At 42.2% G+C, this 16,507-nt stretch overlaps 1 protein-coding gene across 4 annotated transcripts in view; it reads left to right on the plus strand.

Moving 5' to 3' along the window:
- The window catches only part of APC (APC regulator of WNT signaling pathway), a 139,979-nt gene extending 123,996 nt beyond the window's left edge, over positions 1-15,983 (plus strand). For all 4 annotated transcript variants that reach the window (XM_054987426.1, XM_054987429.1, XM_054987430.1 and 1 more), the window contains 2 exons: positions 1,813-2,027; positions 8,607-15,983. In XM_054987426.1, coding sequence (XP_054843401.1) covers positions 1,813-2,027; positions 8,607-15,159 — 6,768 coding nt within the window. In that variant the 3' untranslated portion in view covers positions 15,160-15,983. The remainder of the gene's footprint in view (positions 1-1,812; positions 2,028-8,606) is intronic.
- The last annotated feature ends 524 nt before the right edge of the window (positions 15,984-16,507 follow it).

The following is a 16,507-nucleotide window of genomic DNA, read 5'->3' on the forward strand; positions in this document are numbered from 1 at the left end:
AGACTCCAATTGGTGCAAAACGCTGCAGCTCGACTGTTATCAGGAGCGAGCAGGAGCATAAACATCACCCCCATTCTGCAGTCACTGCATCGGCTACCTATTAGTTATCGTGCTCAGGTCAAGGTATTGGTTATCACATTCAAAGCTCTTCATGGCCTTAGTCCAACATAACCCTATGGGACCGCCTTCATCCTTATGTTCCTCCACAGCAACTTCATTCATCTGGACAGGGTCTCCTGCAAGTGCCACCCTGCACATGGGCGAAATCAACAGTAGCCCATACATGGGCTTTCTCTGTGGTGGACCCTACCCTTTGGAACGGTGTGCATGAGGAGATTAGGAGAGCCACCACTACAAGCTTTCCACAAACATAGCAAATCTGAATAATTCAAAAAGGCTTTTGTATTGTAGGGAGCGGGTCTCAGATGCTTTTTCACCACAATGTTGCCTTACATACTGTCTGTTTTAAATATGTGTTCCTATGAGCTACTTGTGCTTCATGTTGTCTAATGTCAGTCCTAAAATTGATTATGTTCTGTTTCAGCATCTCCTCAACTCTGTATTGGATTCTTGCTAATGCTGTCTTTATAAACTTGTGTTTATTTACCCTGTGGCATTGTTTATAGAAATGTCTTTGATACTGACTGTACTAATCTCACAATGTATAATCTGCTGTGAGTCTCAGTGAGAAAGGTGGGTTATAAATAAATAGCATGGGATTTTAGAGATTGGATATATAGTGGTATTGACAATAGACCAAAAGGTCTTATTATCGTTGCTGTTAATAGCTGATATAAGAAGTCCCCATTCCTTACTAAGGGCCATCCATTTCCTCGTCTTGATCAGTCTCCTGTACATTTTTTAATCCCATCAGCTCTCAAAGAATGGATATTGTACAGTTACTTATAACCTCACAATGCTTCAGTTGAATATGCCTTTTCATTCTTTTACAATCACTGTTAAACCAGCTATTCCTCTTAACCTCAAAAGGTGTCCTGTCAAGGTTCTTTATCACTCAAATGGGTCTGAACAGTTCCAAGTTATGCAAACAATTAAGGACTGAATCTGATTGTGATACCATGTTGACTAAAGTGTTACAAGGGATGGAGCCCATTACAGTTTGAGCCTTGTCACTAGAGTTAAAACTCCAGTGTAATTGACAAATTTTATTTTGGTTTTGGTAAAGAGGGAAACTTTGTTCTGGAATATGATAGTGTTCTAAAGATACATCTGTAGAAAAGAAGACTGGAAAATGGTCACTTCCCATAAGGTCACCAACTTTTAAAAACTCAAAGTGGGAGAGGTAATTAAGTGGGGCCAAGATATAATCTATTGCACTGGCTCCTCTGGGACTCAGTGAAGTCACCAGCTCCATCAACCTAAGGGTAGCCCTAATTAACCATAGTAAATAAACTGTGGCGGCAGCAGCAGCAATAGCAGCAGCTTTAATCAGTTAAAAGAAAGAAACTCCTCCACACTATGTGTATAGCTGCTGGGAATACTTGAGATAAAACTATGGAGAAAGATCACTCACAGAATAAAATCCTTGCCAATGTATACTATTTTGGTCTTTTTCTCTTTTATAGTAGCCAAGAGTTTTCAACACTCATTGCATCTTAGAATGGGCAACTGACAACAGAACTGTTGTAGGGTGACCAGTAAAATAAAAACAGCTTAGTCTTTGTCCATGTTTATAATTTTAAAAGCATGATTCTTATCTTAGTGAAGTTGAGTAAAATCTACCACTGGTTTAATTTTGTTAAAGTTACACCCTGGGATTCTAATTCAATGTTGTGTTTGCTTACTCTGCAGGAATCTACTCTAAAAAGTGTACTGAGTGCCTTATGGAATTTGTCAGCTCATTGCACTGAGAATAAAGCTGACATATGTGCTGTAGATGGTGCTCTAGCTTTTTTAGTTGGCACTTTGACTTACCGAAGCCAAACAAATACTTTAGCCATCATTGAAAGTGGAGGAGGAATACTGCGTAATGTTTCCAGCTTGATTGCTACAAATGAGGATCACAGGTAAGCCACTTAGGTACATGTGTAATAAACCTCATGCAATTTTTTAATTGCAAATTTTATTCACATGGTGAGCGTAGCAGACATTGAGTGCTAGAAAACTTTAACAGCCTGTATTGAGGTAGGTGTCCTGTCCTAGATAGTGCAGGCAAACTGAATATCGTCACATCTTGGAGGCTAAGCAGGGCCAGCCTTGGTTAGTAATTGGATAGGAGACTTCCAAAGAAGACCAGGGTTGCTATACAGAGGCAGGCAATGGCAAACAACCTCTGTCAGTCTCTTGTCTTGAAAACCCCAGCAGGGGATTGCCATAAATCAGCTGTGACTTGACAGCACTTTCCACCGCCATTGAGGTAGGCAGGTAATATGATCAAGGTTAAGATTCTGAAGAATCAAGTTATCTATTTACATTGCAGTGGCGTTTTAAAAGATTACTGCTCAGGTTGTTGCAGACTGAGAATTGCCTGCGGGAGGTAGTGACTCAGGTCAGACATAGCACGAAATCATGGTTCAGTTAAGTTAATAATGGTTCATCTACGGTCTTCCTGTGCAGTCCCACATGGGACTGCGCACACGCAGGCCTGCTGACTTCGGAGATTTTTAAAGCTCAAAACCACTAGGGTGCGCCCTTGTCTCCCAGTGTGCATGCGCGGCCGTCTTTCCTGCCGAAAACGGCTCCTAAGAGGCGGGGCGCCCCCAACATACCCTCAGTTCCTCTTTTGCCGCCGACTTGAGATGTTCAAGCTCGTCTGTTTGTTCCAGCGAGAATTCTTCTTGACTGTAAGAATGTCGGGGAAAGCGAAATGTTTGTCATGCAACAGGAAAATGACCAAATCCGATGGTCATTCCAACTGTCTGTATTGTTTGGGGGACACCCACAATACGCAGGCCTGTAGGCACTGCCGCACCTTCACCCCGAAGGCCAGAGCAGAGCGCGCGGGTAGACTGCAGGCATCTCTATGGCAGCGTGCCATGGCAGCGACCGATCCTCCGATTCCGGCAAAATCTACCACTGCATCAGAATCCTCTACCCTGCCAAAGTTGGGCCCTTCTGGAACTAAGAACCCGACCCGACCGTTGGACCTGACAGCATCGGCTCAAAGCGCTTCGGAACCGATAGGGTCTATGTCGGATCCGACCCCTTCGGAACCCAGGCCCAGGGCACCTTCGGAACCACTTGTGGCCTCACACTCTCACCTTAGACGGGAAGGTTCCATGACCCCGAGAACTTCGGAACCGAGAACACCTCGGAGTGGAAAAGACTCGGACCGACAGAGTCAGCGTAGTGAGCCTGTGGTTCCGGAATCTTCGGATCCGGCGAGGCCTTCAATACCATCGGGAACTGACCTGAATAAAAAGAAGAAGAAAAATCATCACTCTTCTAAGCGTGACAAACAAGTCCTAGAACGTGTGATATCTCCACAACAACCAGCAGAGGATCAGACTGAGAAGGACCCTGGACCACCTAAGAAGAAGTGTCGTGGGTCTGGCGATTGCCGTTCCTTAGGAAGCACTCCCCAGTCTAAGTGCCCTACGGAGGAGGAGGTGCTCGTGGTCGAGAAACCCCCCACGCCATCGGGGAGATCCAAATCACCCTTCCAAGAATTTTGGTCCTCACTTCCCTCTTGGGGAGAAGGAGGCCGTTCGAGGGAAAGCAGAGCCTCTTGTCATGATTAACAAGAGAGAGAACCCTTATTTCGAATCTCGTCATCACTTGAGATCCACTCCACCGCGTCGGTATTGTAGGGAGGAATCTTATTATTCTGAATGTGCGGCCAGAGATTGCTCGAGATCACCCTCCCTGTGGGCTTATTCTTACCCGGGTTCCAGATGGACCCCTAGGTTATCTGACTCGGAGTACGATGACGGCGCCCGGTTTGACCAGCCCTATGATTCCCCGCCATCTGAGTCTCCAGATGGTGCAATTGGTCTGTCGGAGGAAGCATCCCCGACTGATGATTTTCGTGCCTACAACGAACTCCTTCAGAGGATGGCGAAAGCACTTGAATTAGAGGTGGCTTCTGTGGAACCACGGTCAAATGACAAGATCTTAAAGCATATCTATTCTGGTTCGACGCCAGCACTTGCTTTCCCTATGATCGAGGGCTTCATAGAGCTCCTCACGGGACTGAACCTTAAACCAGCCTCCACTTCTGCAATGAACAAGAAAGTGGAAAACCTATACAGAATCAAAGATGATTTATGCCCGTTCCTGTTTCTTCATCCTCCTCCATCATCTTTGGTGACAGAGGATATACAGGCCAGACCGAAACAGGGATTGCTTTTGGTTCCGTCAGACAAGGAAAGCAGGAAAATAGACTCTATGGGCAGAAAGGTTTATACGTCTTCAGCCTTGGCCATTAAAATTGCCAATTATGCAGCAATGATGGCTGCCTATCAGCTGCTATTATGGAACAAAGTGGCCACGTTTGTACCGCACTTGCAGAAAGATCAGAGGATTTTCCTTCGGGTAATCCAAGAGGAGGCAGTGCGCTTATCCTGCCATCAGATTAACGTGGCTAGGAACATGACCGACACTTCAGCCAGGTCCCTGCTGTCAGCACTTGTCATCCGTAGATTTGCTTGGCTTAGATCAACCACTCTTCCGGTAGAGACCAGGAACAAGGTTGAAGATCTCCCCTTTGAGGGACACACCCTCTTTTCGGACAAGACCGAAGAGTATCTGTCCAAAAAACGCAAGGACAGACTCACAGCACGCTCGTATGGTGTACTGGCTCAGCATCAGACCTCTACCAGATCGCAGTATAGGCCCTTTAACAGGGGCCGCCCACAGCGTTTCCACCCCTACCACGGGTATGGTTACCAGCCGCAAAGGCATTATCAGAGCCCTCAAGCATCCTTTTCACGGAGGAGATTGGGCCAAAAGAACAAACAGGGAGCCCATCAACAGCAGGCTAAAAAACCAGCTCATTCTCAGAAGCAATTCTGACTATTACAGGGACCTGACCCCTTGTTTGGAGTCAGGCTAGCTTCCTTTTTTTCTGAGTGGTGCCACATTTGTTCTTATTCTTGGGTTTTACAAATCGTTAAAAGTGGTTATAAAGTTGAATTTTTACAGTGGCCTGTTCTCAGACTGCCTAATTTCTCCCCCCAGAATACTCAACCTGGGATGGTATCTGGGCTGTCAGCTCTTTTGAAGAAAGGTGCAATTGAGGAGGTGTCAGATAGCTCCTCCCTTCTAGGTTTTCACTCTAACCTGTTTGTAGTAGAAAAGAAGGATGGAGGTCTTTGTCCTATTCTGGACCTTTGTGAATTGAACAAATTTATTCAGACCCGTAAATTTAAAATGACCACTCTACAGACGGTCTTGGCTCTGATACTTCTCAAGATTAAGTTTCTGGTTGGGAAATTTAAAAGATGCAGGTTTCAAGCCGCTAGGCTGATTCAAGTGTTACTGGGATACATGGCGTCGACTACCACTGTCATTCCATTGGCGAGACTCAAAATGCGCCCCCTACAAATCTGGTTCATTTCTGTGTTCGGTCCAGAAAGAGATTCACAGAACAAAAAATTCAGTATCCCACGGAAGGTCCTCCTATCCTTAAACTGGTGGTTAGAAGACTCTAACCTTTTTGGAGGTGTTAAATTTGGATACAGACAACCTGAGGTATCGATTACTACAGATGCCTCCACTTTAGGGTGGGGCACCCATTATGAAGGTCCTATGCACATGGGATGTGGGATGACTCGGAGTGTGCAGAACACATTAATCTCTTGGAATTAAGGGCGGTTTTTTATGCCTTAGTTTCCTTCTCTGACATTATTCAGAACAAGACAGTCCAGATCCTAACGGATAACACTACCACAATGTTCTATGTGAATAAACAAGGGGGTACAGCCTCTATCCGTTTATGTACAGAAGCTGTGAGGATTTGGGACTGGGCAGTTGATCATTCTGTGTGGCTCCTGGCAGTCCATATCCCAGGGGTAGATAACACAATAGCTGACCACCTTAGTAGATTGCAGGGAGATAATCATGAGTGGTCCCTTCAAGATGTGTATTTACATCCTGTCTTTTCAGAGTAGGGGTTGCCCGACTTAGACCTTTTTGCGTCGGAGGAGAACCACAAGACTCCCCATTATTGTTCAAGAGGAGGAGTCGGCCTTGAGTCTCTTGGGGACGCCTTCCAGCTTCAAGTGGTCCGACCACTTCTACTATCTGTTCCCTCCGTTCCCTCTGTTAGCCAGAGTCATCTGCAAGATTCTAATGGACAAAACAGCAGCCATCCTGATAGCCCCATTTTGGCCAAGGCAACCTTGGTTTCATACTCTCATGAGACTGCATACGAGGAGGTACCAGTTCCCGATTTGATCCAACCTATTGTCGTGGAGGGGTGTGTTTCACCACAGAGTGGACAAACTCAAACTAACGGCTTGGCTAATCTTTCTGCACAGGGATTCTCTGAGGGAGTGATGCATGTACTAGAGAATGCCCAACGTTTGTCCACTCGGCAATCCTATACCTTGAAGTGGAACAGGTTTTCTTTGTGGTGTCAAGAACGGGAGTCGGACCCGCTAGCCTCTCCACTCTCTGAAATTTTGGACTTCCTTTGGGGACTCAAGCAGAAAAGGCTGTCTAACTCGTCCCTTAAGGTTTATTTGGTGGCTATCTCTGCCTTTCATCCTCCTGTTGATAGGAAAACAGTTTTTTCCCACTACACATCCAAGTTGTTTTTGAAAGGGTTAAATAATTTATTCCCCCCGGTAAGAGCGGTGGTTCCCTAGTGATCTCTACCCCTAGTCTTGACTAGGCTCATGTCTAAGCCTTTTGAGCCATTGGCCACATGTCCTCTACGCTTCCTGTCCTTCAAGGTAGCTTTTCTGGTGGCAGTTACCTTGGCTAGAAAGGTAGGGGAGCTGGCAGCGTTATCCTCTGAGCCCCCTTATTTGATGATCCACTCAGAAAAAGTGGTCCTCAGAACTAAGGTGGACTTCTTACCCAAGGTGGTTTCAAAATTTCATATGTCTCAAGAAATCTCCTTACCGGTGTTTTTTAAGGAACACAATTCTGAGGCAGACAAGGCCCTTCACACTCTTGATGTACGTAGGGTTCTTCTTTTCTATTTAGACAGTGTTAAAACCTTTAGGGTAGATACCAATTTGTTTTTATGTTTTGCGGGCCCAAAGAAGGGGCACAAGGCCAGTTCTCAGACGTTAGCTCATTGGGTTGTTCAAACCATTTTGTTATGTTACAAAGTTATGAACTTACGTTGTCCTTTGGAGGTACATGCTCTTTCCACCAGGTCTCAAGCAACATCGACAGCTCTTCTGAGAGGTGTCCCACTGCAGGACATCTGTAGAGCAGCAACATGGGCCTCCGCTGACACGTTTATCAGGCATTACGCCCTGGACGTCTTAAGACAGGAAGGAAACGACAGTGGGCACTGCAGTCTTACAATCAATCTTCCTGTGACAGCTGTCTATCACCTCCTCCCAGGTATTTAAGCTTTATAATCTCCCATGTGGGACTGCACAGGAAGACCGTAGATGAAAAACAGTGTTTCTTACCTGTAACTGTTGTTCATCTAGGTCTTCCTTGCAGGCACACATACCCTCCCTCCTTCCCCGCTAATCCTCTTGGTACTTAACTTGTAGTGCGGTGGCGAAAGAGGAACTGAGGGTATGTCGGGGGCACCCCGCCTCTTAGGAGCCATTTTTGGCGGGAAAGACGGCCACACATGTGCACTGAGCGGCAATGGCGCCCCCTAGTGGTTTTGAGCTTTAAAAATCTCCGAAGTCGACAGGCCTGCGCGTGCGCAGTCCCATGTGCGCCTGCACAGAAGACCTAGATGAACAACAGTTACAGGTAAGAAACACTGTTTTTATTGCTATCATGTGAATGCAAGCCACTCTACGAAGTGTGTGTTGGATCTGGTAGTAACTTTTGCTGACAAAATTTCCATCAGCAGCATGGGACTTCCTTTCTCCCCACCCCCACCCACCAGTGTAGCCTAAAATTTTTGCTCCTTGTAAAGAGGGGACCCCCTGATGTAGCACGGGGAGGATGGGGGGGGCACATATCTGTGAAATGAGAGGGGAATTGATGAACCCTGTTAGTGGAAATCTACCAATGGATTCAACCCAGTGATTAGTTAAAATTCATCAAACCAGAATCTTAAACCATGGTTTAAAGTTGAATTATTAATCATAATTAATCTTCTTTTATTTTGAATAACATGCAAATGCAAACTTTCTGGTTAGTTCCCTATGGCCACTCTTACCAGGGTACCTGTCAGATGGGTAGAGGTTATAGATAAAAGAGTGGATGATATGATTCATGTCTATAAGCCAAATCCTAGTCTCACAGACTAAACATAGTTAAAATAAGCTGTAGCTGTATATTCTATCTGAATCAAGTCAAAGTGAAATAGCAGTTTCTAAAGCACTGTTTGTATGGAGGTACTGACACTTCTTTGGAGCCTGAACTTTAAATGAATTAACAGCTCTTATATATAATACAGGGTTATTATATCAGTAAAATGTAATTGTGACAGATTTGAGGGGTTTATTTCATTTTGTTGAAGTGATTCTTAATTTTTTATGTTCTTATCTTAATTATAGGCAAATTCTGAGAGAGAACAGCTGCTTGCAAACCCTGCTACATCACTTGAAGTCTCACAGCTTAACAATAGTAAGCAATGCATGTGGAACTTTGTGGAACCTCTCAGCACGGAATGCAAAGGACCAGGAAGCATTATGGGACATGGGAGCTGTTAGCATGCTCAAAAATCTCATACATTCAAAGCACAAGATGATAGCTATGGGCAGTGCTGCAGCTCTAAGAAACCTAATGGCAAACAGGCCTGCAAAATATAAAGATGCTAACATCATGTCTCCAGGTTCAAGCTTGCCATCTCTCCATGTTAGGAAGCAGAAAGCACTGGAAGCAGAGTTAGATGCTCAACATTTATCTGAGACTTTTGACAATATTGATAATTTAAGTCCTAAAACATCTCACCGTAATAAGCAGAGGCATAAACAAAACCTGTACAGTGAATATGTTTTGGATGCTAATCGACATGATGATGGAGTTTGCAGGTCAGAAAATTTTAATACTGGTAACATGACTGTGCTTTCACCTTATTTAAATACTACAGTCCTCCCTAGCTCTTCTTCCTCAAGTAGAGGAAATGCAGAAAGTTCTCGGTCTGAAAAGGACAAGAACATGGATAGAGAACGTGCAGTGGGATTAAACAGCTATCATTCAGCAACAGAAAATTCTGGGAACTCTTCTAAACGAATAGGAATACAGATCTCTACTACTGCTGCCCAAATTTCCAAAGTAATGGATGAAGTAAGTATGCATATTCCACAAGAGGAGAGAAGCAGTGGTTCTGTAGCTGAAATGCACTGTTTGTCAGAAGACAGGAATGCATTGAGGAGAACATCTACTGTCCATTCTCATACAAATGCTTATAGTTTTTCTAAATCTGAAAACAGGACATGTCCTATGCCTTATGCAAAAGTGGAATACAAGAGAGCTTCTAATGATAGTTTAAATAGTGTCAGTAGCAGTGATGGATATGGTAAAAGAGGACAAATGAAGCCTATTGAATCTTATTCTGAAGATGATGAAAGTAAATTTTGCAGTTATGGACAATATCCAGCTGATTTAGCCCATAAAATACACAGTGCTAACCATATGGATGACAACGATGGAGAGCTAGATACTCCGATAAACTATAGCCTAAAATATTCTGATGAGCAGCTGAATTCTGGAAGGCAAAGCCCATCACAGAATGAACGATGGGCAAGACCCAAACATGTAATAGAAGAGGAAATAAAACAGAATGAGCAAAGACAGTCCAGAAGTCAAAGTGGAGCCTACCCTGTATATACTGAAAGTGGTGATGATAAACACATAAGCTATCAGTCACCTTTTGGTCAGCCAGAGGGTGTTTCTCCTTTCAGATCAAGAGAATCCAACAGTTCAGAACCAAACAGAGTAAGCTGCAGTCATGGGATAAATCCAAAAGTGAACCAGTCCTTATGCCAGGTTGATGATTATGAGGATGATAAACCAACCAACTATAGTGAGCGTTACTCTGAGGAGGAGCAACATGAGGAAGAAGATCAGCCTACTAACTACAGCATAAAATACAATGAAGAGGAGCATCATGGAGATCAGCCTATTGATTATAGTCTCAAATACTCTACAGATGTTCCTTCCTCGGCACAGAAGCCATCTTTTTCTTTTTCAAAGAGCCCGGTGATACAGAGCACTAAAACAGATCATATTTCTTCAACCAGTGGAAATATGGCAACTTCAGCTGGCTCTAAGAGACATAACCAGCTTCATCCAAATTCAGCTCAGAGTAGAACGAGTCACAGTCAGAAGCCTGCTCCTTGCAAAACACCATCCATCAACCAGGAAACAATACAAACCTACTGTGTCGAAGATACTCCAATATGTTTTTCAAGATGTAGTTCTCTGTCATCCTTGTCATCTGCTGAAGATGAAACAGGGCGTGATCAATCAACACGTGTAGCGGACAGTAATAACTCTATGAAGATTGTTGGAATGAAAGAAAATACTGGAAGCCTGTCTGCAGCAAGTACAGTAAATGAAACATCATCAGCACCTCAGCACATTAGAACAAAATCAAATAGACTTCAGACTTCTAATCTATCTCCTTCTGACTCTGCTAGGCATAAAGCTGTTGAGTTTTCTTCAGGTGCCAAATCTCCTTCAAAAAGTGGTGCTCAAACTCCTAAGAGCCCACCAGAGCATTATGTACAGGAAACTCCACTCATGTTTAGCAGATGTACCTCTGTAAGTTCTTTGGATAGTTTTGAGAGTCGTTCAATTGCTAGTTCTGTTCAGAGTGAGCCATGCAGTGGGATGGTAAGTGGTATTATAAGTCCAAGTGACCTTCCAGATAGCCCAGGACAAACAATGCCACCAAGCAGAAGTAAAACTCCACCCCCTGCACAAACAACCCAAGCCAAGAGAGAAGTAGCCAAAAGTAAATTACCTAACTCTGAAAAGAGAGAGTCTGGGCTGAGGCAAACAGCTGTTAGTACAGCTGTTCAAAGAGTACAGGTATTGCAAGATGCAGATACTTTGTTACATTTTGCTACCGAAAGCACACCTGATGGGTTTTCTTGTTCATCAAGCTTGAGTGCTTTGAGTCTTGATGAACCTTTTATACAGAAAGATGTAGAGCTAAGAATAATGCCACCTGTACATGAAGATGAGCCTGGAAATGATACAGAACTTGAACAGCCAAGTGATACAAAGATAGATCAAGAGAAGACGGAGAAGACCACGGAACCTGAAAAAGATATACTAGATGATTCAGATGATGATGATATTGAAATATTGGAAGAATGTATTATTTCCGCTATGCCAACAAAATCTTCACGTAAAGCCAAAAAGCCTTCTCAGGTAACTGCTTCAAAAATACCTCCACCTGTAGCCAGGAAACCAAGCCAGTTGCCAGTGTATAAACTTCTCCCTTCTCAAAGCAGAGTACATTCTCAAAAGCATGTTAGTTTTACACCTGGAGATGATATGCCACGTGTATATTGTGTTGAGGGAACACCAATAAATTTCTCAACAGCTACATCTTTGAGCGATCTCACAATAGAATCACCACCAAATGAATTGGCTAATGCTGACAGTGCTGGCACAGGGATGGAATCAACTGAGTTTGAAAAGAGAGATACCATTCCTACAGAAGGCAGAAATACTGATGATAAGCACAGGAGAAAAAATCCAACTGGGACTATTGTTGGATTAGATGATGAAAAAACAGAAGAAGGTGATGACATTCTTGCAGAATGTATTAATTCTGCTATGCCAAAAGGGAAAAGTCATAAGCCTTTCAGAGTTAAAAAGATAATGGATCAAATCCAACAAGCATCTACATCCTCATCTATAAATAATAAAAATCAACTAGAAGCTGACAAAAAGAAACCAACTTCACCAGTAAAGCCCATGCCCCAAAGCAATGAATATAGAGCACGTTTACGAAAAACCACAGAGTCAAAAAGTAATTTTAATAGTGAAAAGATCCACACAGACAACAAAGATGCAAAGAAACAAAACCTTAAAAATGGCTCAAGGGAGTTTAATGATAAACTTCCAAATAATGAAGAGCGTTCAAGAGGAAGCTTTTCATTTGATTCCCCCCATCATTACACTCCAATTGAGGGAACTCCATATTGCTTTTCACGAAATGACTCCTTGAGTTCTCTAGACTTTGATGATGATGTGGATCTTTCAAGGGAAAAGGCAGAACTTAGAAAGGGGAAAGAAGGTGATACTAAATCTAACACCAACACAGAGCACATTTCAAACCAACAGTCAAACAGTAGAACACAAGCTTGCCAAAAACATGCTCCAACAGCAAGAAATCAGTCTAAAGCTCTGGTACAGAAACACACCCCTTTCCCTCAGTCATCCAAAGATATTACAGATAGAGGTGCAGCAACAGATGAGAAAATGCAAAATTTTGCAATAGAAAATACTCCTGTTTGTTTTTCTCGTAATTCATCTTTGAGTTCTCTTAGTGATATTGATCAAGAAAACAACAATAATAAAGGAAGTGAACAAATAGAACCATCTGATGTACAAATAGAATCAAACAGACCACAGACCTCTGGCTATGCTCCTAAATCATTTCATGTTGAAGATACTCCTGTATGTTTTTCAAGAAACAGTTCTCTCAGTTCTCTTAGTATTGATTCAGAAGATGATCTTTTGCAGGAATGTATTAGTTCTGCTATGCCAAAAAAGAAAAAGCCCTCAAGGGCAAAAGGGGACAATGAAAAAAGCAGCTGTAGAAACATGGGAGGCATTTTAGCAGAAGACTTGACACTAGACTTGAAAGATATAGAAAGGCCTGATTCAGAGCATGGTTTCTCACCCGATTCAGAGAATTTTGATTGGAAAGCAATTCAGGAAGGTGCAAATTCTATAGTTAGCAGTTTACATCAAGCTGCTGCAGCTGCATCACTATCTAGGCAAGCTTCATCAGATTCTGATTCAATCCTTTCATTAAAATCTGGAATTTCTTTAGGGTCACCCTTTCATCTTACACCTGATCAAGAAGAGAAACCTTTTACTAGCAATAAGGGTCCAAGAATTATCAAGCCTGGAGAGAAAAGTACACTAGAATCCAAGAAAGTAGAATCTGAAAATAAAGGAATCAAAGGAGGAAAGAAAGTATATAAAAGTATGATTACAGGTAAAGCTCGTTCCAATTCAGAACTTACAAGTCACTTGAAACAGCCACTGCAAACAAACATGCCCTCCATCTCCCGAGGTAGGACAATGATTCATATTCCTGGAGTTCGAAATAGTTCTTCAAGCACAAGTCCTGTTTCTAAAAAAGGACCTCATCTGAAGAGTACAGCCTCCAAAAGTCCTAATGAAAGCCAGAGTTCTCCCAGAGTAACCAAACCTGTGAAATCTGAACCAAGCCCTGTATCCAGACAGCCATCGCAACAGGGTGGAGCAAATAAAGGACCTTCTCGGTCAGGATCTAGAGATTCTACACCTTCTAGACCACAACAACAACCTCTATCCAGACCTCTACAGTCCCCTGGCAGAAATTCAATTTCACCAGGCAGAAATGGCATAAGTCCTCCTAACAAACTCTCCCAGCTGCCAAGAACATCATCTCCAAGTACAGCTTCTACTAAGTCATCAGGTTCAGGAAGAATGGCATACACATCACCAGGCAGGCAAATGAGTCAACAAACTGTAGCAAAGCAAACAGGGTTGCCCAAAAGTACCAGTGGTATTCCCAGAAGTGAGTCTGCCTCAAAAGGATTAAATCAAATTCCTGGTATTAGTGGATCTAACAAAAAGGCTGAATTATCTAGAATGTCATCAACCAAATCCAGTGGGAGTGAATCTGACAGATCAGAGAGGCCTGTTTTAGTACGCCAGTCAACTTTTATTAAAGAAACTCCAAGTCCCACTCTAAGAAGGAAATTAGAAGAATCTGCTTCATTTGAATCTTTGTCTCCTTCCCGCCCAGACTCCCCCACCAATTCCCACTCACAGACTCCAGTTTTAAGCCCATCCCTTCCTGATATGTCTTTATCTACTCATTCAGCAGTCCAAACTGGTGGTTGGCGAAAGTTACCTCCTAATCTGAGCCCTTCTTTAGAATACAGTGATGGAAGGCCAACAAAACGGCATGACATAGCTCGGTCTCATTCTGAGAGCCCTTCAAGACTGCCAATTAACAGATCAGGGACATGGAAGCGTGAACACAGTAAACATTCCTCATCACTTCCTCGTGTAAGCACTTGGCGAAGGACTGGAAGTTCTTCCTCAATTCTTTCAGCTTCTTCTGAATCAAGTGAAAAGGCAAAAAGTGAGGATGAAAAGCAGCATGTAAATTCTTTTTCTGGACTCAAGCAATCTAAAGAGAATCAAGCACCAGCAAAAGGTACTTGGAGAAAAATTAAAGAAAATGAAATTCCTCAGATAATGACTAGTCCTCCTCAGAATACCTCATCAAGTTCTATCAATGGTGCTGATTCAAAAACTTTAATTTACCAAATGGCACCTGCTGTCTCTAAGACAGAGGATGTGTGGGTGAGGATTGAGGATTGCCCTATTAATAATCCTAGATCTGGAAAATCCCCCACAGGAAACACTCCCCCCATTATTGACAATGTTTCAGAGAAAGGGAACATGAATAGTAAAGATTCAAAAGATCTTCATGAAAAACAAAATACAGGAAATGGAAATGTCCCTGTTCGTACCATGGGTTTAGAAAACCGCCTGAATTCATTCATTCAAATAGATAGTCCAGACAAGAAAGGAACCGACACAAAACCTGTGTTAAGCAATCCTATCCCTGCCCCAGAGACCAGTGAAAGCATCATTAATGAACGTACACCATTCAGCTCCAGCAGCTCAAGCAAACACAGTTCGCCCAGTGGAGCTGTTGCAGCAAGAGTTAGTCCTTTCAACTATAATCCTAGCCCTAGAAAAAGCAGTGCTGATAATGGTTCTACTCGACCGTCACAGATACCAACACCAGTCAATAACAGCACGAAAAAACGAGATTCGAAGACTGAAAATGCAGAGTCAAGTGGTGCTCAGAGTCCTAAGCGCCATTCTGGATCCTACTTGGTGACTTCTGTGTAACTAAAAATTCTAATATATTATGCTATATGTGAATTTTTTTAATGGAACAATACAAGATTGTGTGTCTTCTTTTTGTAAATAAGTTTGATTCTTGTAGAGGGTTCTTGTTCTGGAAGCCATATTTGATATTCTTTATCTTCACTGGTAATGCTTTCAAGGGATTCCCGATTGATAGTTTAGCAATAAAATTGCTAAAGTGATTATATTTGTACAGTATGTTTTACATGTATTTAATTAACATCCCATATCTTTAATTGTTTTCAAGGGGGGATTCAGGAAAGATGAACAACAGATTTAAAAAGAATAGTTCTATTGCTGTATCGCTCATTTTTAGATTTGCAAAATAACTAAAACTACATCAGGGAGAAATTGGTATTATTTATGCAAAAAATACTCTGTTTTAGTATTTGTGAAGCCACCTAACCTTATAATTAATCATGTGGCTGTGAAATTCACAGTAATATGGTTTCTGGTGAACAAGCCTGTTTTTTTCTGCATGGATAGAACTGATTGTTCATTTTCTGAAATAATGATTAACATTTCTGTGGTCACATAATGTGCATAGATAGTTATGGCGTAATGATCTACCTTTTGTTTGTGCTCTACAAAAAAAAAGAGGAAATCTGTGTATGTGTAAACCTTGAACAAAATTATTTTACCAGAACTAGATTTTATCTGACAGTAGGTAGGATTTTTGCTATGCTGTAACTTGATGTATATTCTGGTATTTGAGGTGAGATGGCTGCTCTTTTAGTAATGAGACATGGGTGAGGTCTCAACAGAAACTAATGAACATTTCAGAATAAATTATTGCTGTATGTAAATTTTGTTGTGTGTTACTTTTGCTGTACTTATTAAACCAATGTTTAATTTTGGTATTTTTGAAAAATCCTCTCTGTATAATATATAATGCACTTACTCTAAAGGCTCTTTGGGGACAATCCACGCTTCACTGAAATGATTGGAAATATTCCCATGGATTATAATGGATCAGGATTGCACCCACTGCTTGTACAGTCACACACTGGTTCTCTTCCAGTTCATAATAGATGCTAGTATATTCATGAAACAGCTGCCACATTCAGGTAGAACGCTGGGGTGGGCAGTTGATACTCTTTAGTTGATTCCAGGTATAGGCAGAGGCTAAAAGAAATACTTCCATATAGTTTTTATATCTGGGCAACCTAAAATGCTACTGCGTACACAGTAACATTTTTTTTACAGTTGTCAAAAACTGGAGAGAGTATAAGGTTGGCAATTTAAGTTTGTTTCTGTTTTGTATTTTTAAAAATTTGAGTAACACTAGCAACTAATGTACTAAATGTGTGTCATACTAGAAAATAAGATT

This window comes from Eublepharis macularius, chromosome 8, assembly GCF_028583425.1.
Source record: "Eublepharis macularius isolate TG4126 chromosome 8, MPM_Emac_v1.0, whole genome shotgun sequence".
Classification (NCBI taxonomy): Eukaryota; Metazoa; Chordata; class Lepidosauria; order Squamata; family Eublepharidae; genus Eublepharis; species Eublepharis macularius.